At 46.8% G+C, this 25784-nt stretch overlaps 1 protein-coding gene across 5 annotated transcripts in view; it reads right to left on the bottom strand.

Moving 5' to 3' along the window:
- The window catches only part of ELAPOR1 (endosome-lysosome associated apoptosis and autophagy regulator 1), a 627159-nt gene extending 613522 nt beyond the window's left edge, over positions 1-13637 (bottom strand). For all 5 annotated transcript variants that reach the window (XR_011853280.1, XM_072137292.1, XM_072137294.1 and 2 more), the window contains exon 1: positions 13484-13637. Coding sequence is in view for 4 of the 5 variants with exons in the window: in XM_072137292.1 (XP_071993393.1) it covers positions 13484-13603 (120 nt within the window). In the remaining variant the exon portion in view is untranslated. The remainder of the gene's footprint in view (positions 1-13483) is intronic.
- Positions 13638-25784: the final 12147 nt, after the last annotated feature.

The following is a 25784-nucleotide window of genomic DNA, read 5'->3' as shown; positions in this document are numbered from 1 at the left end:
AGTAATACTTTTTATGTAAGAATATATTTTGTTGTGGCTTCATGTTTTTCTTTCTATTCAGATTTCTTTCGATACAAATTTATACCTGCATTATATCAACTAAAAATAGAGTCAATTCAATATGGTCAGGATATATTTGGTGAACAGAACACACAAATACTATTTAGGACATAGTCTAAAGCAATTCTGGAAGAATAGTATAGATAATTTGTCAACCAAATTATATTCAGAGCATTAATAATGAAAATCCTAATTCTATATAACCTCCTACAGAATGAAGGGTATTGATAATTCTAAATTTGTGACAATCTACATTCCTTTGGCGCAGAGCAAAACTCAAAACAAGGTAATGGAATGGAATGGAACAAGGTAAAGGTGGAAGTAATCGGTCACGAGATTTTCACAAATACAGCTAGTGACAGGTTGCCATAGAGCCCTATTAACAACCTTCTTTTAGCTAAAAAGTGTTTCCCTACATCCCCATTTCAACTTTATGTTATGCTAGCTGTAGCTCCCGACATTGTCCGGGATAGTAAAAAACTGCTCTTAGCTATAACAAAATATATGGGTTAACAAAAAATATTGTCTCTGTCACTGACCGTCTGTCAGTGTCTCTCTGTCGCCCTGCCTCTATCAATCTATATCACACCTATGCTGTCTTATACTCATTGCCTATAGTAACCAATAAAAGCTCAGAGTTCATATTAATGACCCCGGCTCAGCTTATAATTGCCACAGCAGCAGCAGACAATGGCTTCTGTACATGGTGGCTTTGGTGAGTGTATATACAGCTCCCCCAGCAATCCCTGTATACAGCTCCCCCAGCAATCCCTGTATACAGCTCCCCCAGCAATCCCTGTAAACAGCTCCCCCAGCAATCACTGTATACAGCTCCCCCAGCAATCACTGTATACAGCTCCCCCAGCAATCACTGTATACAGCTCCCCCAGCAATCACTGTATACAGCTCCCCCAGCAATCACTGTATACAGCTCCCCCAGCAATCACTGTATACAGCTCCCCCAGCAATCACTGTATACAGCTCACCCAGTAACCACTGTATACAGCTCCCCCAGCAATCACTGTATACAGCTCCCCCAGCAATCACTGTATACAGCTCCCCCAGTAATCACTGTATACAGCTCCCCCAGTAATCACTGTATACAGCTCCCCCAGCAATCACTGTATACAGCTCCCCCAGCAATCACTGTATACAACTATATGACAACTATATAGAGACCCCCTATAATTATATACCGTCCCCCTCTAACAACTATATACAGTCGCGAGCGAGTGGAGCTGGCATCCTGTTTTGTATACTGTTTTATGCGCATTTTAAACATACTCTTGTGAGTATAACTTTTAAGAATAAAATCCAAGGTTTTAACAACGTACTATGCGATTTGGTGCCTACTTTCTCTTTTAGTTTTTGCTACCACACTGTTGAGTGAGTTTAAGGAGAAAACTGCACCTTAAGGACGTTCTGAATAGTGATCTACATCTTGTTGCAAAACTTTCCTCATCGGTAGAATATAATTGAAGATCTTTGAAGGAATTTTGAACAACAGCCGTATTGGAATCATTGGGAGCTCCAGTGAGAGTTTTTTTATACTCCTTTTTTTATTTTTTATTATACACCCCCCCTCAAAGCTATATACACCCCCCTCTAACAGCTATATACACCCCCCTCTAACAACTATATACACCCCCCCTCTAACAACTATATACACATACCTCTATAACAACTATATGCAGATTGCTATTATTGCTATATACAACCCCCCCCCATAATAAATATATACAATCCCCCAATAATAACTATATACAGCCCTAGATAAAATACTGAAATTGTTCTCACCTTCCATCAAAGGTGTCACCGAGTGGCAGGGCGCCGCCATCTTTATTTACATTCGATCGTCTATGGCAGAGCAGGGAACTTATTGTTCTCTCGCTCTTCCATAGACTAAAGGCAGAGACATCGGAGGAATTTGGCCTGCGGCCCGAGGAGCCCGGCGCCAAATACATTGTTGGCGATTCGGGCGGTCACGCGACCGCCCGAATCGCCCCAATTTGGTGAAGTGGTGGGGGCCCCGGGGCTTGCGCCTCGGGAGCCCCCCTTATTATCCGGCCGTGCCTGCTGTTATGCTGGGAGCAGCATCTTGGAGGCTAATGCTGAGCCCCCCCTGCCTTCCTCCTAGTCCAGTTTTATTGCGTTATTGCAGTGATTGGTGGCATAAATGCAATGAGACCTGCGCAGTTCATTTACTGCATTTCCCTGTAGGACTTGTAATGACATCATCATCATAGACCTGCAGGGAAATATAGTGTACAGGCGGCAACCTGAAAGAGAAGAGAACTGCACTGTGAGGCGAGAGGAGAAGGAGGCACAGTAAGGGGTTCTGTAAGAGGGGAGGGGGAACATAGGAGGCGTAAGTAACAGAGATGAACATATTTTCTTGTTTTACTTAGCACAAATGATGTAACAGCACATGACAGAAGGTGCTGACGCTGATATCACAAACAGTTGTCCCCATGTGCCAATGCCTTATCTATTAAAATATTTTAATAATTATCCCACAGGTATTCTTTTGCGTTTGGAATTTTTTTCACCTTCCCATTACATGGCATTGAATATTACATGGTGCCACTAGAGAGAACAACCAGCCCTTCAGATAACAAGCCGCATACAGTGGTGGAAATGGAGAAATAAAAAAAGTTAAAGCCATTGGAAGGTGAGGATCTACATGGACGTGAGTGTAATAACAGTCTTTGTAACCGATGGAGATATCAGAGCACAGTACAGAATAATCTCCCTCAGCACCATAGAGATGAAGCAGCAGCAGGGAACATGTTGTACTCTGTTTACGTGGTACATCGGACCCACTTCTCGTACACTGTGGGTACACCTTGGCTACCGCTCCCTCTCACCAAGCCAAAGTTAACTTCTTCAAACTGCAAGCATGTCTCATCTCCTCCTTCAATTTATCCCCAGGCAACCTGTACTCCATCCTATCCGAGTCTAATGTGATCCCCAGGAACACCAGACATGAAGAAGGGCCCTCCGTCCAAATAGTGATTAAGGAGTGCACCCCAGCCTCCTTAACCACCTATTCCAGGAAGGAGCGGTAGGCCTCGAAATACACGCAGGACAATGAGCAACCCATCAGTAGATACCAATCTACATGGAATGCCCTTTTCCAAAAGCAAACAACCGTAAGTTCTCACGATTCACAGGCAGCAACTGAAAAGCAGACTCAATGTCCGTTTTTGCTAGCAGTGACCCCCTCTCCTGTAAATCCTGATCCATTCTACCACCTTGACGAATGATGTGTACGCCACCGAACATAGTTCTGACAAAATCCCATCATTAATCGACAGTACTTTTGGGTACAAGAGATGATGAATCAGGCATATCTAATTCAACTCCTTTTTGAAGGCCACCCCTAACAGTGAGACACTCAAATCCACCAATGGTAATTCCTCAAAAGGTCCTGCCTTCTTCCCAAAATTCGACACCAGGATACTGATAAGCCGACATCAAATTCTTAGTTATAAACGGTTTTATATGAAAACCCTCAGAAAACCCCACCACCAACAACCCTGCTTTCTCTCTGTCAGGATACATATTTAGATACTTGAAAACACTTAGACGCCCCATGTGACATTCTTCCGCAAGTGGTAATGCCTGAATTTACAGCTTACCCCGTACTTACAGAGGCCGTCATTAAATTGCCAGCATGTTCCTGCCTTGCTGCACCCCTTCCCCCTCACGTTGTTGGACATGCACGTCCATGTTAAAGGTGCACCAAAAAAAAGGTCCCGCTGGCACTTTTCCCTTGGACAAGATCTTTCTGGCACATTCCTGCACTTAAGGTTTGCTCTAACAAACATTTTCCTGTGAAATGCCAGCCAGGTCGCATTTCTCACGTGAGAAGGGACTCTGGGGTCCTCCAGGGTTTTTGCAGCCTGTTTCACATCCAGTGTCGGAGTTTCATATAATTGTATTTGGACACCAAACTTGGACCTTATAAGATCATTGTATAACTACTTCCTGGAAAGCTGTCTAACATCCTCATACAAGATCTTCCACCTAATGATCTTACCAATTATATGGACCCCATACCAGGAAACGTTACATTTTACACCCTTTTTATCAGGTCCCCGACCGACCACACGGACACAAACTTCTGGATCTGGCTCATAAACAGACTGCACCACAGCTTCACCTTTGAGCTCTTACAAAATGAAATTTTTTTCACCAAAAACATTAGATCATAGAAAAGCTCTGGACATGGCATGGAGAGACCATCCTCTTTATGAGGAAGATAAACAACGTTCATCCTGACCACATTGACTCTACTGCCCCATAAATTGGAAGAAGACATTTGTCAGTCTGGGGAGTAAATTGTCTGGCACAGGGAACACCACACTGACATACAGGAAGATAGAGAGTAGGAAGGTTCTCAACAGGTTGACCTTCTCTCGGGACGTCAGCTTCCAGTGCCCCCAGCTCCACACCATTTGCTCACACATGGCCAGCTTCTCATCCCAGTTTACTTTCCCTTCATCTACAGCAACAAACACAACTCCCAGAATATATATATTCTCCTGTCCTGAAGGGAACCGAGAAGACCCCATTTTCATCACCCAGACACAGAGCCTCGCTCTTCTCCATGTTCACGGCTGAGTTACGCACCTTGGAGAAAGCTGCTATCTCCTGCTAAAGCCACACAGTTATTCCTAGAGGACATGAAGATTGTCACATCATCTGCATAGGCACATAACTTTACTGTGTCAACTTTACTCTTCAAATGACACTTCAGTCCAGTAAATTCCTTATTGCCAAGCAATTTTTTTAAAAAGAGATCTAAACTAAAGACATACCAAGGGGCTATAGCAAGCCTTTTCTCACACCTGACATGATCCGGAAATGTGAAGGAAGGCCATACTCCAACAGCACTTGGTACAAATAACCATGGTGGACTCTATCAAAGACTTTACTCTGGTCTAGGCCGACAATGTATGCCCCAACATGATGCTGCTTAACATAGGCCACCGCTTCTCTCACCAGCATTAATGTGTCCTCTATAGTCCAACCTTTCACACCACATTTCTGGTGGTCAATGATCAGCTCAGCCGCTACCTCACTCAGCCTGAAATATAAGATCTTAGCCAGGATTTTATAATCTGTATTAAGCAGAGACAATTGCCACCAGTTTTTTAAGTCTTTCAGGTCTCCCTTCTTTGCCAAGAGAACAAGTACAGATTTATACTGGGAGGGAAGAAGTTTCCCAGCACACAGGCAGTCATTATAGATCTGCTTCAGGTCTGGAGCTAGCAAGTCCCTGAACTCTTTATAGAATTCACTAGTGAGACCGTCCAAACCCCGGACTCTTATTGGCTTTTTTAAGGAGTCACTGCTCCTCTTCACCTCATCCTCAGTATGGCTGAGCCCATAACAATCGGCCTGTACCGAGTCTAGTTTTCAAATTTTATCACTGCTCATCTGACAATCTCTGAAGAGATCTTCATAATAGTCTCCAATCATCTTCTGAAGACTGCTCTGCTCAGACTGCTCCAGCCCATTCTCATCTAATAAGGACGTCATCAGCTTCTTAAAGACCCCGTTTTTAAATACAACAAAAGAGTCTGGATTGTGAGCCCCCAATTATCAAACTGGCTTTCTGCTTTGAAGGATTTGAGGCGACTGTACTGCAGCTGTCTCATCCTCTGCTTCACCTGATGGACCCTCTCACTGTCCACGCTCTCACCACTATTCATCCTGCTGTACAGGCGGCTGAGCTGTAGTCTGAGGGCAGAGTATCTCATGTACTCCACATTACTCTATAACCTGGCTATACCCAGAACAAACTGCTTGATGTCAGCTTTCATACACTCCCACCACTCTGACGTACCATCAAACATACACTGGGTGGTTTTCCGGTCATTATAGAAGGTGGTAAATAACTCCTTAAACTCCAAGTCCTGGAAGAGCGAGCTTTTAGCCTTCCAATAGCCCCTACCACAAACCACAGCAGTGTTCAGCTCCAGTGACACATTTACATAAAATGGTCAGAGAACTCAGGTTCTCATTCCCCTCTTATTATATACGCTGTCTATGGGGGTGGCATTCCAGCCCTTATGATAAGTGTAGGCCGTGCGCTTACAGTGTTGAATGTAAGAGTCCACTAAAAGGGCCTGCTGGACTATATTATTAAGGAAGGTCTCATCATATCTCAAGCTCTTGTGACTACTGGAGCGATCTAAGCTACAGGACGCACTATTAAAGTCACCACACATCATAAACACTCTAGATGTAAAGCAATATGACTTAATACTCCTTTCCTCTTTTCCGGCAGCTGCGGCTTCTCCACCTCATTGGCCGGCTGCTAAAGACCTCATGCTCTGGGCCACTAACTGCCCACACTCGTCTGCCGGCTGCTATATATAGATGTGTGTGTATCCATAAACAGTACATGTGTGCACATATATGTGTTTGTATATATATATTAACCCCTATATTTTTTGGAAGGGGAGGGGGCCCAGCTAAAACTTTGCTATGGGGCCCACTCATGTCTTGTTACGCCCCTGGGTGCAGTAATTATAGATGATACATCAGTCTCTCCTGCAGGATCACTAGACTTTTGGCTGGGACCTGCACTGGTGTCACTGGTTCTTGGTTCAGCCTTTGCCTCCTCACTGGTCTCTGGAGACTCTTTATTATGTTGGGCCTGTGGACACTGGGAATGTGTGCCCAGACTGGAAGCACAGGTTACAGATGACCTGTCCTGTTACATTCCTCCTTCACATGTCCCAGTTGTCCACATACGGAGCACTTCATACAGGAACAGTTTATAGCGAGGTGTCTGCCCCCACATCTATGGCACAGACGTGGCTGCCCATGGTAGAAAAATATCCCCTCTCTTATCCCAGATAGAAAGAATGAAACAGATCTCTAGTAACACCATTGTGGCACAGCAGAGTGATCCTTACAGTGTAGCCTCCATTCCAGAGATCCTCCTCATCATAGATCTTAACTGGGTTACTCCTCACCATACACTGTCTACTCAGCCAGAGCTCTAGATCAGCCAGAGCCACCACCTCAGACTGAAAGAAGATGGAGGCCGTTATCACCTCTGGTTTGGACAATGGCATCACCTGCAGATGTTCCCAGATCTCATTATTTTTGGTGCCATTACAGATGCGCCAGAGCAAGTACAGATGGTACTAAAGTTTGAAGCTGATATCAAATATCCTGCTGGAGGGAACATGGATCAGGGCATAGATCTTAGATCCCTCAAACCCCATAAAGTCCTTGAGTAGATCTCTTCCAATGTAGAGTCTGGAGGGATGTCCTGTTCTGGGCTGGTGTATCTAATCCTCACAGCGTTTTTCCTCTGTGGTGGCTGGTGAGCCGGCCTGGTGACATTGGAGAAGAGTCTCCTCTGCTGGGGCTGCTCAGCAGATGGTTCAGTGCTGGGCCTTTCCCCAGATAATTGCGCTGCAGATGCACCTGGTGTAGGTCCTGACTGCTGTGCAGCCTGCTCCCCACTCACTGACACCGTGCACAGCTGCGGGTGTGGTCACACGTCATCTTTAACCCCTTAAGGACGCAGGGTTTTTCCGCTCATTTCTCGCTCTCCAACTTCAAAAATCCATAACTTTTTCATTTTTACGTGTACAGACCTGTGTGAGGGCTTATTTTGTGCATAACAAATTTTACTTTCCGGTAATGTTATTTATTTTAACATGCCGTGTACTGCGAAGCTGAAAAAAAATTCCAAATGTGGAAAAACTGAAAAAAAACGCACGTCACGTTCTTGTGGGCTCAGTTTTTTCGACTTTGACTGTGCACTCAAAATAACACCTCAGCTTTATTCTTTGGTTCGGTGCGATCGCGGTGATACCAAATTGATATAGGTTTTATTGTGTTTTAATACATTTTCAAAAATTAAACGAATGTGTACAAAAAAGAAAAAAAAATTTTGCCATCTTCTGACGCTAATAACTTTTTCATACTTTGGTGCACGAAGATGTGTGAGGTGTCATTTTTTGCGAAATGATGCAACGTTTTCATTGCTACCATTTTGAGGTCTGTGCGACATTTTGATCATTTTATTTCATTTTTTACCGCCGGCCGTAACCGCTTTTATATTTTGATAGATCAGGCATTTTGGGACGTGGCGATACCTAATATGTTTGTGATTTTTACTGTTTATTATGTTTTATATCCGTTCTAGGGAAAGGGGGTGATTTGAATTTTTAATATTTTATTAATTTTTTTTTATTTTTTAAACTTTTTTTTTTCACTATTTTTTAGACCATCTAGGGTACATTAACCCTAGATGGTCAGATCGCTCCTACCATATACTGCAATTAGAGATGAGCGAGCACTAAAATGCTCGGGTACTCGTTATTCGAGACGAACTTTTCCCGATGCTCGAGTGCTCGTCTCGAATAACGAGCCCCATTGAAGTCAATGTGAGACTCGAGCATTTTTAAAGGGGACCAAGGCTCTGCACAGGGAAGCTTGGCCAAACACCTGGAAACCTCAGAAAAGGATGGAAACACCACGGAAATGGACAGGAAACAGCAGGGGCAGCATGCATGGATGCCTCTGAGGCTGCTTAAACGCACCATTATGCCAAAATTATGGGCAACAGCATGGCCATGACAGAGTGACAGAATGAAGCTAGATAGCATCTAAAACATCCAATAATTGACCCTGACACTATAGGGGACGGCATGCAGAGGCAGCGGCAGCAGCGGCAGGCTAGAGAGTGTCTTGGCAACATACCCCAAATGGACTCAGGCTTAAAACCAATGGGTGGCAGAGAGGAACCAAAGGAGGTGAGCAAGAAGCGCTCAAATAATATCGGTAAATGATAAAAGTTTGCCAGTATATTTTGTGGATTACACAGCAGGGTGGCGACAAAGTTAACAAGTTTGATGTGGAAGCCATGAAAACAACCCAAAATTCTGCCTGACACAGCTCGTTTGATAAGGGGACCATGTATGGAGGCAGTGAACTAGTAGTAGATTAAAGGTGCTGCAGTTAAAACTATGTTAGTTGGATCTTGGGATGGAGCTGGCGCTCCGCTTCCAGGCGAGCTTTCGCCAATCCAAGCCCCTGTCTCTAGGCTACTCCCCAAACAGCACTTCTAAGAACCTTTTGTATAAGATCAAGTGTAGTAGCGTTCTTATAAGTTTGGGATATGGCGGGTGAGGGGAATGTAAACAGATGCGCAAGAAGCGCTGAAATAATATCGGTAAATGATAAAAGTTTGCCAGTATATTTTGTGGATTACACAGCAGGGTGGCGACAAAGTTAACAAGTTTGATGTGGAATGCCCTGTAATAGCTCTTGGGCGGTGTGCCTTTTATCGCATAGGCTCAGCAGTTTGAGCACCGCCTGCTGTCGCTTAGCGACGGCACTGCTGCTGTGCCTAGAGCTACCGACTGATGGCGCCATGCCCACGGATGGTAGTTCGGAGGAGGAGGTGGAGGAGGGGTGGGAGGAGCAGGAGGCATAGTAGGCCTGAAAGACCTGGACCGAGGTAGGCCCCGCAATCCTCGGCGTCGGCAGTATATGACCAGCCGCAGGGTCAGACTCGGTCCCAGCCTCCACCAAGTTAACCCAATGTGCCGTCAGCGATATATAGTGGCCCTGCCCGACACGTCCACGTGTCCATGGTCAGGTGGACCTTGTCAGAAACGGCGTTGGTCAGGGCACGGATGATGTTGTCTGACACGTGCTGGTGCAGGGCTGGGACGGCACATCGGGAAAAGTAGTGGCGGCTGGGGACCGAATACCGAGGGGCGGCCGCCGCCATGAGGTTGCGAAAGGCCTCGGTCTCTACTAGCTTACAGGGCAGCATCTCCAGGCTAAGCAATCTGGAGATGTGGACATTAAGGGCTTGGGCGTGCGGGTGGGTTGCACTATATTTCCGTTTCCGCTCCAGCGTCTGGGGTATGGAGAGCTGAACGCTGGTGGATGCTGTGGAGGATCGTGGAGGCGACGATGGGGTTTTTGTGCCAGGGTCCTGGGCAGGGGGCTGACTATCAGCTGACACAGGGGAAGGAGCAGTAGTGTGCACGGCCGGAGGTGAACGGGCTTGGTGCCACTGAGTGGGGTGTTTAGCATTCATATGCCTGCGCATACTGGTGGTAGTTAAGCTAGTAGTGGTGGAACCCCTGCTGATCCTGGTTTGGCAAAGGTTGCACACCACAGTCCGTCGGTCATCCGGTGTTTCCTTAAAGAACCTCCAGACTTCTGAAAATCTAGCCCTCGCCGCGGGAGCCCTCGCCACGGGAGCTTCACTATGTGACACATTTGGCGCTGATGCACCTGCTCTGGCCCTGCCTCTCCGTCTGGCCCCACCACTGCCTCTTCCAACCTGTTCTGGTCGAGGACTCTCCTCCGTCTCAGAAGCACTGTGTTCACCCGGCCTCTCAACCCAGCTTGGGTCTGTCACCTCATCATCCTCCGATCCCTCAGTCTGCTCCCCCCTCTGACTTCCTGCCCTGACAACAACTTCACCACTGTCACCACTGTGACAACCGTGTCTCCTCATCGTCGGACACCTCTTTACACACTTCTTCCACTACGTCAAGAAGGTCATCATCACCCACAGACTGCGACTGGTGGAAAACCTGGGCATCGGAAAATTGCTCAGCAGCAACCGGACAAGTGGTTTGTGACTGTGGGAAGGGTCCAGAAAACAGTTCCTCAGAGTATGCCGGTTCAAATGCCAAATTTTCCTGGGAGGGGGCAGACTGGGGGGGGAGGAGGCTGAGGTGCAGGAGCTGGAGGAGTGCCGATTTCGGTGACATGGGTGGACTGCGTGGAAGACTGACTGGTGGACAAATTGCTCGAAGCATTGTCGGCAATCCACGACATCACCTGTTCGCACTGTTCTGGCCTCAACAGTGCTCTACCACGAGTCCCAGTAACTTCAGACATGAACCTAGGGAGTGTAGCTCTGCGGCGTTCCCCTGCTCCCTCATCAGCAGGTGGTGTCTCACCCCACCCAGGACCACGGCCTCTGACCCCTGCAGTAGTTGGACGCCCACGTCCCCGCCCTCGTCCTCTACCCCTAGCCCTCGGGTTAAACATTTTGAAAATGAAAGTTATAACTTTCATTTTTTTTGGTGTTTTTTTGTGGTTTTTTTTTTTTTGTGTTTTTTAGTTTTTAAAACCAAACGATGCTATCCTATTGCTATGGCTATTTTCTAGCCAAGTATGAAAGCACACTGCTATGCCAGATGAGATGACGCTGAGTTATGAAAAAATAAACGTAAAATAAAAAGTAAATGGCAGACTGTGCCCACTTCGGTCTTTGCGATGGATATGTGCGTCACTAAGCGCTAAACACAACGGTCGCAAGTCTCACTATAAATTCCTCACAATATGGTAGTAGATGCACTACAGCAAGGACAGCCACCAGCAGATCAACCAGAAATAAAATATATAACGCTATTGTAGGCCTAAGTAAGCCGTTTGGATTCTCCTTTGGCTATTTTCTAGCCAAGTATGAAAGCACACTGCTATGCCAGATGAGATGACGCTGAGTTATGAAAAAATAAACGTAAAATAAAAAGTAAATGGCAGACTGTGCCTAATTGAAATCAAACCCCTAATAAATTTTCCCACTTTGGTGTTTGAGGTGGATATGTGTGTCACTAAGAGCTAAACACAACGGTAGCAAGTCCCCCTGCAAATTCCTCACAATATGGTACTAGCTGCAAATAAAAAAAAAAAATGTATAACGTTATTGTAGCCCTAAGAAGGGCTGTTGGGTTCTTGTAGAATCACTCCTGCCTAACACTATTCTAATAGAACAGCCTAACGCTTTCCCTGACCAGCAGCAGCTCTCTCCCTAGCGGCATCCAGACACAGAATGATCCGAGCAGCGCAGGCAGGGGCTAGTCTATTCCAGGGTCACCTGATCTGGCCAGCCAACCACTGCTATCGACGTGTAAGGGTACCACGTCATGCTGGGTGGAGTGCAGAGTCTCCTGGCTTGTGATTGGCTCTGTTTCTGGCCGCCAAAAAGCAAAACGGCGGGAGATGCCATTTTCTCGATCGGGCGAAGTATTCGTCCGAGCAACGAGCAGTTTCGAGTACGCTAATGCTCGAACGAGCATCAAGCTCGGACGAGTATGTTCGCTCATCTCTAACTGCAATACTTCTGTATTGCAATATATGGCATTTTTGCAGCACATTCATTACAATGAGCCACTGGCTCATTGTAACGAATCTGCAGAAGCCAGGTATCCTCGGGTCAAACGAAGACCCGAGGCTACCATGGCAACCGATCGACGCCCCCCCGATGACGTTCAGGGGCGCGGCGATCGCAATAAAGATGGCGGCGCCCTTGCCGGCGGCAATGTCATGGTTGATAGCTGCGATCGGTGCAAGCACCGACCACGGTTATTAGCGGTGGGGGTTTTATGCAAAATGCAAAAAAACCCCACCTTTGTATGAAGAGGACTCAGCCCGTGAGCCCTCTTCATACACTCCTTATACCTCTGCGCCGTAGAGCTACGGCGCAGAGCATTAAGGGGTTAACCAATGTGTTTAAAAATGCATTGCAACAGCTGAAGAGAGAATTGACTAATTAAACAGCTGGTAACATTTGCGTTTACAAAACACAAATTTTAACACATATGTTAAAGTTTTGTTAACATGTGCTTGTTAACGCAATGTTAACACGTGTTATAAGCTGTTTAATTAGGCAAATCTCTCTTCAGCTGTTGCAATACGTTTTTAAACGCATGTGTTAAATGCGTCGTGTGACCACACCCTGAGGGTTCTGTACAGGTTCCATTTCTGACTGCTGTGCAGCCTGCTCCCCACTCACTGATGCTGTGCACAGCTGAGGGTTTGGTACAGTGTTGTACAGTCTGCGAAGATTGCTGCTGTGATAATGGTGTTTCACTCACAGCACTAAGCGGGGCCTCACTAACAGAGTCAGTAGAGAGGGAACTTTCAGCGAACTTATAGAGCTAACCCTGTATTACCAAGAGCACATGCAGTGTCCATCTTTAGCGACTCCATCACCCTACATGATACACGTACAGGGTTTCCCTGCTCCACAATGTTGTTACACAGTGGGGCTTATTTACTAAAGGTCCGATTTAATATTCAAATTGTGTCGCAACTAATGCAGATACACCGGGAAGACGAAGGTCAACTCCGGCGGACCTGAGTGGGGAAGCGACAGGTGCAGGGAATCGGGCGCACGATCTTTGTGAATCGCGACACAGTGCATTATCGTCGGACAATGTGCTTCAGGTGAACTCCATCGGCTGGGTAAGTAAATGTGTCACACGTGTCACATTTTATCAACTTTTCTTTTGGGGCAGTCTCTTTCTTAATATCTTTTTTTTTAATCTGGTTAATTGCATCTCCATTTTAAATACCTCCTTCTAAGAAACACATGAGCTTAGTGCAGAAACACCAAAAACGTCACTTAACTCACCAACCACGATTTCCGCTTTCTCAGCTCCTCCATGAACTCCATGCTGCAAGCCACACTCCAGGCTCTGGGCTTTCCCAGGATCCTCAGCCCAGCTACCTTCTCCTCCTCCTCCTGGGTCATAGGCCATGCCTCCACCCTGCAGGGAGCTCACACACACACATCTATCCTCTCCTATGGACAAGAATAGAACTACAATAATACTCCCCCATGTACAAGAATAGAACTACAATAATACTGCCCCCTATGTACAAGAATACAACTACTATAATACTGCCCCCTATGTACAGGAATATAACTACTGCAATACTGCCTCCTATGTACAAGAATATAACTACTGCAATACTGCCTCCTATGTACAAGAATATAACTACTATAATACTGCCCCCTATGTACAGGAATATAACTACTATAATACTGCCCCCTATGTACAGGAATATAACTACTATAATACTGCCCCTTATGTACAAGAATATAACTACTTTAATACTACCCCCTATGCCATATAACACCACCAGCTACTCCCCCCCCCAGTATACAGCCAGACCCCCCTGTATAAAGCCAGCAAGCCCCCACTGTATATAGCCAGAAAGTCTCCCCCCAGTATATAGCCAGTCAGCCCACCTCCTGTATATAGTTGGACATCCACCCTCAGTATATTGCCAGTCAGTCCACCCAGTATACAGCCAGCCCCCCACTGTATATTGCCAGCCACTCCCCCTTTATATAGCCAGTGCCCCCAGTATACAGCCAGCCTTCCCCCCAGTATACAGCCACCCTAGTATACAGCCAGCCTGCCCCCCCTGTATATAGCCAGACAGCGTGCCCCCAGTATACAGCCAGCACGCCTGCCTCCCCAGTATACAGCCAGACAGCTTCCCCCCCCTGTATACAGCCAGCAAGCCTGCCTCCCCAGTAAACAGTCAGCCTGCCCCCCCTGTATACAGCCCCCCAATATACAGCCAGCAAGCCTGCCCCCCTGTATATATAGCCAGACAGCCTGCCCCCCAGTATACAGCCAGCCAGCCCACCCCCCCTGTATACAGCCCCACAGTATACAGCCAGCCAGCCTGCCCCCCTGTATATAGCCAGACAGCCTGCCCCCCCAGTATACAGCCAGCCAGCCCCCCCCTGTATACAGCCCCCCCAGTATACAGCCAGCCTTCTCCCATGTTTATAGCCAGACAGCCTGCCCCTCCAGTATACAGCCAGTCAGTCCCCCCAGTATACAACCAGCCCCCCACTGTATATAGCCAGCAACCCCCCCCAGTATACAGCCAGACAGCCTGCCCCCCCCCAGTATGCAGCCACCCAGTCTCCTCCCCTGTATACAGCCTGCCTGCCTCAGTATACAGCCATCTGCCCCCCCCCACTTCCTGTGTAAAGCCAGCACCCCCAGCCCGGCACATTAAAATAATAAACAATGTACTCACATTTCCAACATGATCCCCCGCAGCTCCACTAGTTGAATCAGTCCAGCCGGCAGTGACAGCAACGTGCACGCCGGTGGCTCACGTCATAGCCGCTTACCGACGTCATAGTCTGTGCGACGCCCAGGCCAGGTTAAGAGTCCCAGCGGTATGATGGACCTTATTTAGGATGGGGCCCCCCCAGCTTAGCAGCCGACGTGGGGCCCCCTCCCACAACAATATATGTAAAAAGATATCACATAGTTACACAGTTCCAAAGCTCTAGAGATATTAGAAACAATGGTATCTTTAGTTTTAGATAAATTCCTACCCTTACTAAACAATTTCCAATTTTGGTCCATGACAAACTAAACAGTACTACCACCATACTATTACCGAATAATGATACCACAATACTGTTACCAAATAAATATTGCCATAAGACCAATATTCCAAACAATAGCGCTACAATTTGCAAATGATCCCTCGAAACTGACCCACAGGATTACCACAACATGACCAGTATTACCAATAATTTACCGCATATAAACTCCATTTACTGATATTATATATTGTTATCATATAAACACCACCGAGCACAGGACAATATCACTAATGACACCTCTGTACAAGGCTTAAATAATAACATTACATCATGATTATCACCACCACATAATGACTGAATAATACTGCAATACTAAATGATAACCTACACATGGACCAGAATGTACCACCATATAGTGACCAAAAAGTAGTAGACACCAGTCCTGCACAGAGGCCGCAGTGTCATCCAATAACTTACAGGTGAGGTCCCTCATGTTGTCTCTTCCCTTCTGTCTGATCTTCCAGGAGACTTCTTCCAGCCATGACTCATCTCTGCTGGTTTATAAAACAGACATGGTTGGCATCATCCTATATTCTCCTCGCACCTGACCCTTACATACAAAACTGACCACAATGTACCCCCAGATATATCATATTTACCCCTTACACCACAACTGTTCACACTGTGCCCCCCCCCCACATAAATCATATATACCCCTCACACCACAATTGACCACACTGTACCCCCACATATATCATATATACCCTCAGACCACAACTGACCACACTGTGCTCCCCACATATATCATATACACCCCTCACACCACAACTGACCACACTGTACCCCCCACAGATATTATATTTACCCCTAACACCACAACTGTCCACACTATGCCCCCACATATATCATATATACCCCTCAAACCACAACTGACCACACTGTGTCCCCCACATATATCATATATACCCCTCACACCACAACTGACCACACTGTATCCCCCACATATATCATATATACCCCTCACACCACAACTGACCACACTGTACCCCCCACATTATCATATATACCCTCACACCACAACTGGCCACACTGTGCTCCCCACATATATCATATACACCCATCACACCACAACTGACCACACTGTCCCCCGACATATATCATATATACCCCTCACACCACAACTGACCACACTGTGCTCCCCAAATTATCATATATACCCTCACACCACAACTGACCACACTATGCCCCCACATATATCATATATACCTCTCACACCACAACTGACCACACTGTCCCCCCACATATATCATATATACCCCTCACACCACAACTGACCACACTGTGCTCCCCACATTATCATATATACCCTCACACCACAACTGACCACACTGTGCTCCCCACATATATCATATACACCCATCACACCACAACTGACCACACTGTCCACCCACATATATCATATATACCCTTCACACCACAACTGACCACACTGTGCTCCCCAAATTATCATATATACCCACACACCACAACTGACCACACTGTGCCCCCACATATATCATATATGCCCTCACAACACAACTGGTGGAGGTCTAGATTAGTTAAATAAGTGATGTTTATTTATAATGAACAATGGGATCAAATACAATTATAGCAATCAAGCTGACGGTCGAAGGACCTGAGGAGCACACCGGCAGCTGTGTCTGGAAGGAAGGATGCGGGAACATCGGCCGTGTTGTCAGTAGAGGTGGATCTGATGCTCCGTAGTCAATCTGCGTAGTTGCTTAAAGAGTAGGTATATCACGGGCTGGACAGGAGGAACCAAGTGTGGTGTCTGTGTCCAGGTGGTTGTGTACACTCAAAGGTGTGTGTACGTAGTGTGTGAGTTGCACAAAAAAGGGGGGGGGGCGCACTTGTGGATAACAGAGTGCGAGGGGTCCCTATTAAGCCCTAATAGGGGCCAAGTGGGAGCCCTAGGTGTCCCTAATTGGTCCTAAATTCGGGGCGGCGGCCCTAAATGGCCGTCGTTCCGACTGGAACCTACCCCTGTCCTCGGCCACGTAACCCTAGTTAGGGTGGGGAGGGAAAAAGGGGTATGTGCAAGGTTGAGACAGACTGTGGAGATCACAGTAATGTGTCGCAGGTAAGAGACAAGTGCAAAGGTAGAAAAGTAGGGTGATGAAGCAAATTTAAGGTACGAATCCCTTAATATAGTATATGGATGGACGTGGTGTGAGTCATGCGACAAATTACACCATGCGTTGATAAAAATGAGGTCAATCTTCCCTACATGCCATGTTTCACCTATTAAATATAGGCTCATCAGGGGAAATAAGACCCTTATAATGTGGAATTATGCAACATGCCTAGAAGGATTAGGTTGGGGTGCACCGGAGGAAAGTCTGAGGTCTAGGTATAGGTCAAAGATATTCTCCAAAAGTGGGTGCACTGGCAATGGAAACGTCAGGACAGTATAGTGATGCTGTCTGCGTGAGCGCTGAGACACTCTCCTTTAAGTTCCACAAGGTGGATGAGGTTGGGAACCTACGTTACCCACCCAGTGTACTTTTCTCACAACACAACTGACCACACTGTACCCCCCACATATAATATATATACCCCTCACACCACAATTGACCACACTGTACCCCCCACATATATCATATATACCCCTCACACCACAACTAACCACATTGTACCCCCACATATATCATATATATCCCTCACACCACAACTGACAACACTGTACCCCCCACAGATATCATATTTACCCCTAACGCCACAACTGTCCACACTATGCCCCCACATATATCATATATACCTCTCACACCACAACTGACCACACTGCCCCCCCTACATATGTATATACTCCTCACACCACAACTGACCACACTGTACCCCACATATATCATATATACCTCTCACCACACAACTGACCATACATACCTCTCAACACACAACTGACCATACTGTCCCCTACAAATATCATATATACCTCTCACCACACAACTGACTATACTGTCCCCTACATATATCATATCCCTCTCACCACAAGTGACCACACTGTACATAATCCATTATGCAGGTTCCCTTCATAGTACTTTATTAGGTAGGTCTCCCTGTTAGTATTTCATTAGGCAGGGCTCTCCTTTAATAAATCATTAGGTAGGTCCTCCCCTTATGAATTTATTAGGCACATGGGTTAATACACACAAAGGGATGTCACCGTGGGTTAATACACACATACGGACACACACAGTGATAGCACAGGGGATTAATACACACACAGTGATGTCCTAGCACAGGGTGTTAATGCACACACAGTGCTGTCACAGTACAGGGGGCAGATACACACACACACACAGTGATGTCCCAGCGCAGGGGACTGTAGGGACTTGTAAACTTAGCCCAAAATATTCAGGCTCTTGACCCGGAAATTTTAAATCCTCCAAAATTAAACCAGCCATCAATGGACACCACACCATGTTTCTTATTGTGGGTATGTGGGGGGGGGGGCACAGCATTTATTTTTAGAGAAACAATTAATTAATTAAATAACCAATAGAAAAAATGCAAAATAGTTGGAACAAAATTCATGCCCATCCGGGCCCTTCGCTTCTTCTTGAGCAAAAACCTTTCACCCGAATGGCGTCAGACGTCATGTGGGCACCTTCATCTCGCCTTTGGGCATGTGAAAATCCGCCAATGCTGTGACATCTGAAAGGAAGACAGAAAGAACAGCCAGAAACCGGAAAACCACCTGTAAACGAAAATGAACCTGAGGGCAAGGGTGGGTGGGCGACTTCACACAGCTCGGTCCTGAGGGCAGAAGGAAAGAGGACCCCCCCCACGTGCCCCCAATGCTTTTAAACCACAGGGCGGGGCCCAATAAGCCCGCCCAATCCAGCCCCTTTTTGGGACCACCTAAAGAAGGGGCCAATCGCCTTTTAAGCCGCCATCGCACCATCACCAGAAATCCCCTACAGTCCCCAGCCCCTTCTCTATGGGATTTGGGGCTAATGAGACTGTAGGGACTTGTAAACTTAGCCCAAAATATTCAGGCTCTTGACCCGGAAATTTTAAATCCTCCAAAATTAAACCAGCCATCAATGGACACCACACCATGTTTCTTATTGTGGGTATGTGGGGGGGGGGGGGGCACAGCATTTATTTTTAGAGAAACAATTAATTAATTAAATAGAAAAAATGCAAAATGGTTGGAACAAAATTCATGCCCATCCGGGCCCTTCGCTTCTTCTTGAGCAAAAACCTTTCACCCGAATGGCGTCAGACGTCATGTGGGCACCTTCATCTCGCCTTTGGGCATGTAAAAATCCGCCACGGAGCAGCCCCTTAAAATTAACACCGGCTGCGACCCCCCACACAGCCCAAGGCGATGCTTTCCTCAGCCACATTCCAGAAAACCGAGCAAAATGATGTCTGAGCCAATCGTGTCCAAATTAACTCCAACCACCATTATGGGATAACAGTTGTGCCTTTCTCTGCCTATAGAAGCCCCATGTGTAGAGATTCTTATATAAAGAATGTTACGTGTTTTTCTGATTGCCTTATGATCTCTGACTCCTCACCAAAACTGCAGACCATGTGACATTGACCTCAAATGTGGTAACACGAGAGAACTTCCTTCTTGGAGTAGATCCCCCTTATTTGGCCGACTGAGGTTGTTACCCCCAGCAAAATTATCACAACCGAGTGTTCTTGCCCGATTTGACTGATCTGCACTATTTCTGCTAGGACCTGGTACCATCTTATTATGTGTATACCGCGCCAGTGCAACCGTGCGTATTGACAGTAATAAGTTCAGTCCGTATGGCCGAACAGACATTTACCGCAATGCCCAGTGTAACGAGAAAAAACCCAACTAACCAAACATGCTGAAAACCTGGAAAATTAGAAAGTAAAACTATGGGAAAGGAGGGGAAGCTAAATTAAATTAAGGGGTTATGGTCTGGCCTAATGAAAGATTAAAACAATCGGACTTCCATTTGAACAGGAGATTTTATACCGCAAGAGTGGGCGGTGGTCTTTGCATCGATGCGGAAGGATTGGGTTACAATTCTTGTGGATTAGGACCTAATAAGGAAGGGGTCTTAATTGAACTGGAAATGCATAAGAGGGACGCCTGACTCATGTATGAAGAAATTATTACCCACTGGGAGAAGCCGCGCCCCATAACCGACATGGGACACTGGACCTTTAACACTGGGCTGGGTTAAAAAGCGTTGGCAGGACATACCGACAGGTGACCTTCCCAAAACATCGGGTCTGAGGTATCTGATATGGACTTTATCGAGGATTGGAAAGGGATAATATCCGTGCAAAAATCTCTGAGTTAACCTGCTAAAGGGACTAATCCGACAATGCGGAGAGACCGAAAAAGGCTATGGAAAAAAACGCTTTAAATGGGGATGACAAACGCAAAACCAATGGTCTACGGGAATCTGGAGTGTGGTGCAAGACTTCCCAACCCTCTTACCATTTGATTTAAAGGCTAATCCTGCTACGCTAGCTTTTTGCCCAGTGATAAGAAAAAGCCTTGCCTTATATTAGAGAATAGCCCATGTAGGGTGTAAATAAAGATAGAAGACATCTCCACGGGTTTGGTACCGCCAGAGAAAATTAACCATTAGCTCCAGGCTGCTGCGTATTTCCACCACCTTAACTCCGATAATGAATTATTCATCAGGTGCTCTAGATATTCCCGACCATATTCCATAACTAGGGCATTCCCGACCAGATTCCATAACTAGGGCATTCTGGACAAGATTCCATAACTAGGGCATTCCGGACCAGATTCCATAAGCACGTGGATCTCTAGAATATCTGGAACTGGGAACGAGACAGGGCATTGGCCATGTCATTCACAGTGTCAGAAACATGTCTTGCTATCTGCTAAATGTTGGATTGCGGGTAGCACAGCACCAAGTGTAGAATCAGCAGTAACACCGAGATATTGTCCGACCAGAAACGGATCTCACAAGTAGCATAGGACCGGGGTCCCCAAAGTCCAAGAGCTATCACTAGCGGGAATAGTAGCCACAGGGTTAGATTCAGTGTGGCCTTTTGTCTAGGGATAAATCAGTGAGGGAACGTGCGGTGCGTAGAGCTGACATTACAAGCAAAGTTAAACAATCCCAGGAGGACCTGGAACTGACGCAGAGTGACTTTCTTTTTACTTGCCCTTGAAGCAGCATCCTAACCCCCAGATACAAGTGGGCTGTGCTGGAAGCAACCTACTCTAATCGGATTTTACCCGTAAAGCTCCAGGACCAAAATATCTGACTGCTTTTCCCAATAACAGCGCCACCCTTATTCTTCGACTTTGACTGGTATTGCAGCTTGACTTTAATAAAGTGAATTAGATTCAACTGGAATCCCCAACACCGTCTCTAAGCGCCTGTCTCCCCAACACCGTCTCTAAGCGCCAGTCTAGCAAAATTAAACCGCCCTTTCAAAGGAAATATGAGAAACAGTTGCATCTTCCTTTGATATTGCGTCGTTACTGAGGATCATTTAGGTGCGAGAGGTGATGGATCAGACTAAATTACCAGCCACTTTATAAGGGATTAGGAGAAATGGGGGGGGGGGCGCATTCTATCCAAGAACAACCTCCTCGAAAGGTCTTGGGAGGCAATGAATTCTACGTTGTATCGCGTTTTAGTGGACAAACAACCCCCCCAAATTGCCCCGGGTTTTTGGCGCACTTGATAGGATTGTGGCCGGCTTTCACGTGACGGAAATCGGACAGACACAACAAGGGAGCAATAACCCTTTATTTTCCATCCTGCTCTCACACAGAGAGCGGCAGGAATTGATGGCGCTATATAAATAAAGATTATTATTATAAGGGGAAAATGCAGAGAACATTGCGTCCTTGAAGGTATTATAGACCCTGGAATTACCTTAGGACCTGATCCTAAGTTATCCCTAACCTGCGCTCCTGCTCCTCCCCCCGGGGTCCTGCTCATCTAAATGCACTGAAGGGGGATTATTATAGAGGTGATCCTGTCTGTAGTGTACGGGTTCTGCATGTGTGTAGAGGAAATGGCCGACCAAGAAGGAAGCCACTGGACTCACGAGGCGCTGCCGTCTGTGATGATGGGTTGCTCTGCGCTTCTGGTCGCTGGTCGGCTGCTGATGATGATCCCTGGTGGTCGTCTGCTGATGATGATCCCTGGTGGTCGTCTGCTGATGATGATGATGATCCCTGGTGGTCGTCGCTGCTGCTGATAATGATGATCCCTGGTGGTCGTCGCTGATGATGATGATGATCCCTGGTGGTCGTCGCTGATGATGATGATCCCTGGTGGTCGTCGCTGATGATGACGCTGATGATGATCCCTGGTGGTCGTCTGCTGATGATGATGATGATCCCTGGTGGTCGTCTGCTGCTGCTGATGATGATCCCTGGTGGTCGTCGCTGCTGCTGCTGATGATGATCCCTGGTGGTCGTCGCTGATGATGATGATGATCCCTGGTGGTCGTCGCTGATGATGATCCCTGGTGATAAGGGGGGAGAGGGACAGGGAAGGGGGGAGGAGAGGGACAGGGAAGGGGGAGGAGAGGGACAGGGTAGGGGGGAGGAGAGGGACAGGGTAGGGGGGAGGAGAGGGACAGGGAAGGGGGGAGGAGAGGGACAGGGGGGGGGAGAGGGACAGGGAAGGGGGTGGGGCAGGGTCTGTCCCATGCTGCTCCATGCAGTGCAGGAATCCATTGCCTGCAGGTGGTGCTGGGGAGTCCTGCTTCAGTGCTGCTCCTATGGTCTGGCCTGTCACACTGCAGCCAGCTGCTCCTCTGCTGTAGGTGGCTGCCAGCAGTGCTGCAGGGTCTCTTCTACTGCTTCTGGAGCTGATGTGAGGAACACTGGGTGCTGGGGATGCAGGGGGAGTGGAGGGGTCTGAGACCTAATCGAGGCCTGAAGCCTGCCATGGGCCCATGGGGGGGGGGTGCCGCGCATGGAGTGAGAGGTAGAGGGGTCTGGGGCCTAATCGAGGCCCGAGGCCTGCTGGAGGCCTGAGGCCTGCCATAGGCCCGAGGCCTGTTGGGGTTCATTAGAGGGTAAATTCATGCCTTGCTGGGGACATAAGGGGGGGGGGGGCATGTGGCGCATCGCTGTGTTGCTTACCCTGGAAAGCGTCGGGTCCTGTCCCACGCTGTTCCGCTCTGTTCTTCTTCCTCTGCGCTGGGCCGGCTGCTGATGAGGTGAGGAGCACTGGGTGGGCTGGAGGGACCGGGTACTGAGCCGGCTGCTGATGATGATGGCCGGCACTTCAGATGTGGGGGCCTCTGGGGCGCGCTGCAGGAGGGGGGGCTGATGCAGCCGCGGGGCTCTGTAGCAGGGCATTGAGCCATGCAGACCCCTCAGCTGCCACTCTTTCCAGCACCTGGGCCTCCAGGGATTCCATAGTGAGGGTAGGCAAAAAGAGGGCACAGAGGGGGAGATCAAGACTTCACACCGCTCGGTCCTGAGGGCAGAAGGAAAGAGGACCACCCCACATGCCCCCAATGCTTTTAAACCACAGGGCGTGCCCCAATAAGCCTGCCCAATCCAGCCCCTTTTTGGGACCACCTAAAGAAGGGGCCAATCGCCTTTTAAGCCGCCTTCTGCACCATCACCAGAAATCCCCTACAGTCCCCAGCCCCTTCTCTATGCGATTTGGGGCTAATGAGCTTAATACACATACAGTGATGTTACAGCACAGGTGGTCAACACACAGGTTGTCAAGCCACTGATTTTCCTGTAAAATCAGATCAGATCTCTAAACTTTTAAATGATGATGCTACCTATAGGAAATTGTCCAGCAATCCAACTGAGTGTTTCCAACAATTACTATTTAAATTATTGCAAGAAGGTGTGGCATTAGGTGTAATAACTCAGACTCTTATGGATTGGATTTTTGTCACTGAACCTATTATACCAATCATATATGCCCTTCCCAAGACACATAAGGGACAAATTCCCCCCCCCCCCCCTATGTGTCCAATAATTGCAGGTATAGGTTCTATGCTCGAAAACCTTAGTGGCTGGCTAGACTCACTTTTACAGCCACTAGTCCGTAGAGTCCCGTGTTTTTTACAGGATTCGAAAGACGTCTTACATTCCCTCTCTAGTTTTTCGTGGGAACCTACGTATCAATGGCTCACTTGTGATGTTACATCACTTTATACTTCAATTCCTCATCATATTGCCATTATGGCATTGGAGTTCCATCTATATAAATATAGTAACTACTCATCTGAACTTAAGGAATATATGGTGGAGGTTTGTCACTTTCTCATGACTCATAACTATTTTATGCATGAAAACAGTTTTTTTCTACAGACCCAAGGAGTCAGTATGGGTGCTAAATTTTCACCCTCCCTTGCCAACCTAACCACGTCGTGGTGGGAGGAGATGTACATCCATACTGACTCCAATCCCTTCAAGGATAGCATTGAGTGGTATGGCAGGTTCATTGATGATATACTTATTGTATGGAAGGGACCTGAACCTGCCATACCACTCTTTGTCAATTATCTCAACAGTAATTCTTGCAATCTGCGTTTTACCTATTTTTCACACCCTACAGAAGTGGTGTTTTTGGATTTAAAATTTATTGGGAAAGCAGGGGAATTTATTGACTCTCATACCTATCGTAAACCCACATCGGGTAATACAATTCTACATGCTAGATCCCAACATCCGCAACATACTATAAAAAGCATCCCTGTAGGTGAGCTCGTTAGGGCAAAACGCAATTGTAGCAATGAGACTGCCTATCTCAATGAAACCAACAATGTGTGTACCAGGCTCAAAGAGAGTGGGTACCCAAATTGGGCATTAAAACGAGCCAAAAATATTGTGTCTGCGAAAGATAGAAACTCCTTAATCTGTTCACCTTCTGTCAACAACACCAACCCTAACATCCAAAAAAGAATTTACAACAAGCCTACCTTAGTGTTACAATACAGTCCACAATTTAATGATATCTCTCGCATTGTGCAAAAACATTTACCACTTTTAAAGACGGATGCAGTCTTGGAGAAAATTTTGAGTGGAGGCTGCAGAATTGTGCCACGACGAGGTACAACTTTAGGGAACCTCTATTCCCCGAAGTATAAAATCCACCTGGCTCACACATTCAGGTTTTTATAAGTGCGGTGCTACACGCTGCACCACATGTAAATTTGTTCAAAAAAGTACTTATTTCCAAAACAGCAATGGCACCAAAAAGTTTTACATAAAAAACCATATAAATTGTAATTCATACAACATCATTTATGTCATACAATGTACCCATTGCAACCTCATGTATATTGGCCAAACGTCTCGTAAATTAAAAATCCGATTCTTAGAACATCTCAATGATATTAGGAACCCTGATAACCGCAACTTATCAGGTGCTTCTAAAGATTTTTTACAAGTACATAATGCTCAAACCGAATACTTACGTGTGTTTGCCATTGAAAAAATCCAAAAGCCGTTGCGTGGTGGAAGTATTAGCACCTTATTACGGAATCGCGAGGCGTACTGGATTTTTACTTTAGAATCCCGCCAACCGTATGGCTTAAA

Source organism: Engystomops pustulosus, chromosome 2 (assembly GCF_040894005.1).
Source record: "Engystomops pustulosus chromosome 2, aEngPut4.maternal, whole genome shotgun sequence".
NCBI lineage: Eukaryota > Metazoa > Chordata > Amphibia > Anura > Leptodactylidae > Engystomops > Engystomops pustulosus.
The sequence above is the reverse complement of the archived record's forward strand: the minus strand, read 5'-3'. Positions and strand labels throughout refer to the sequence as shown.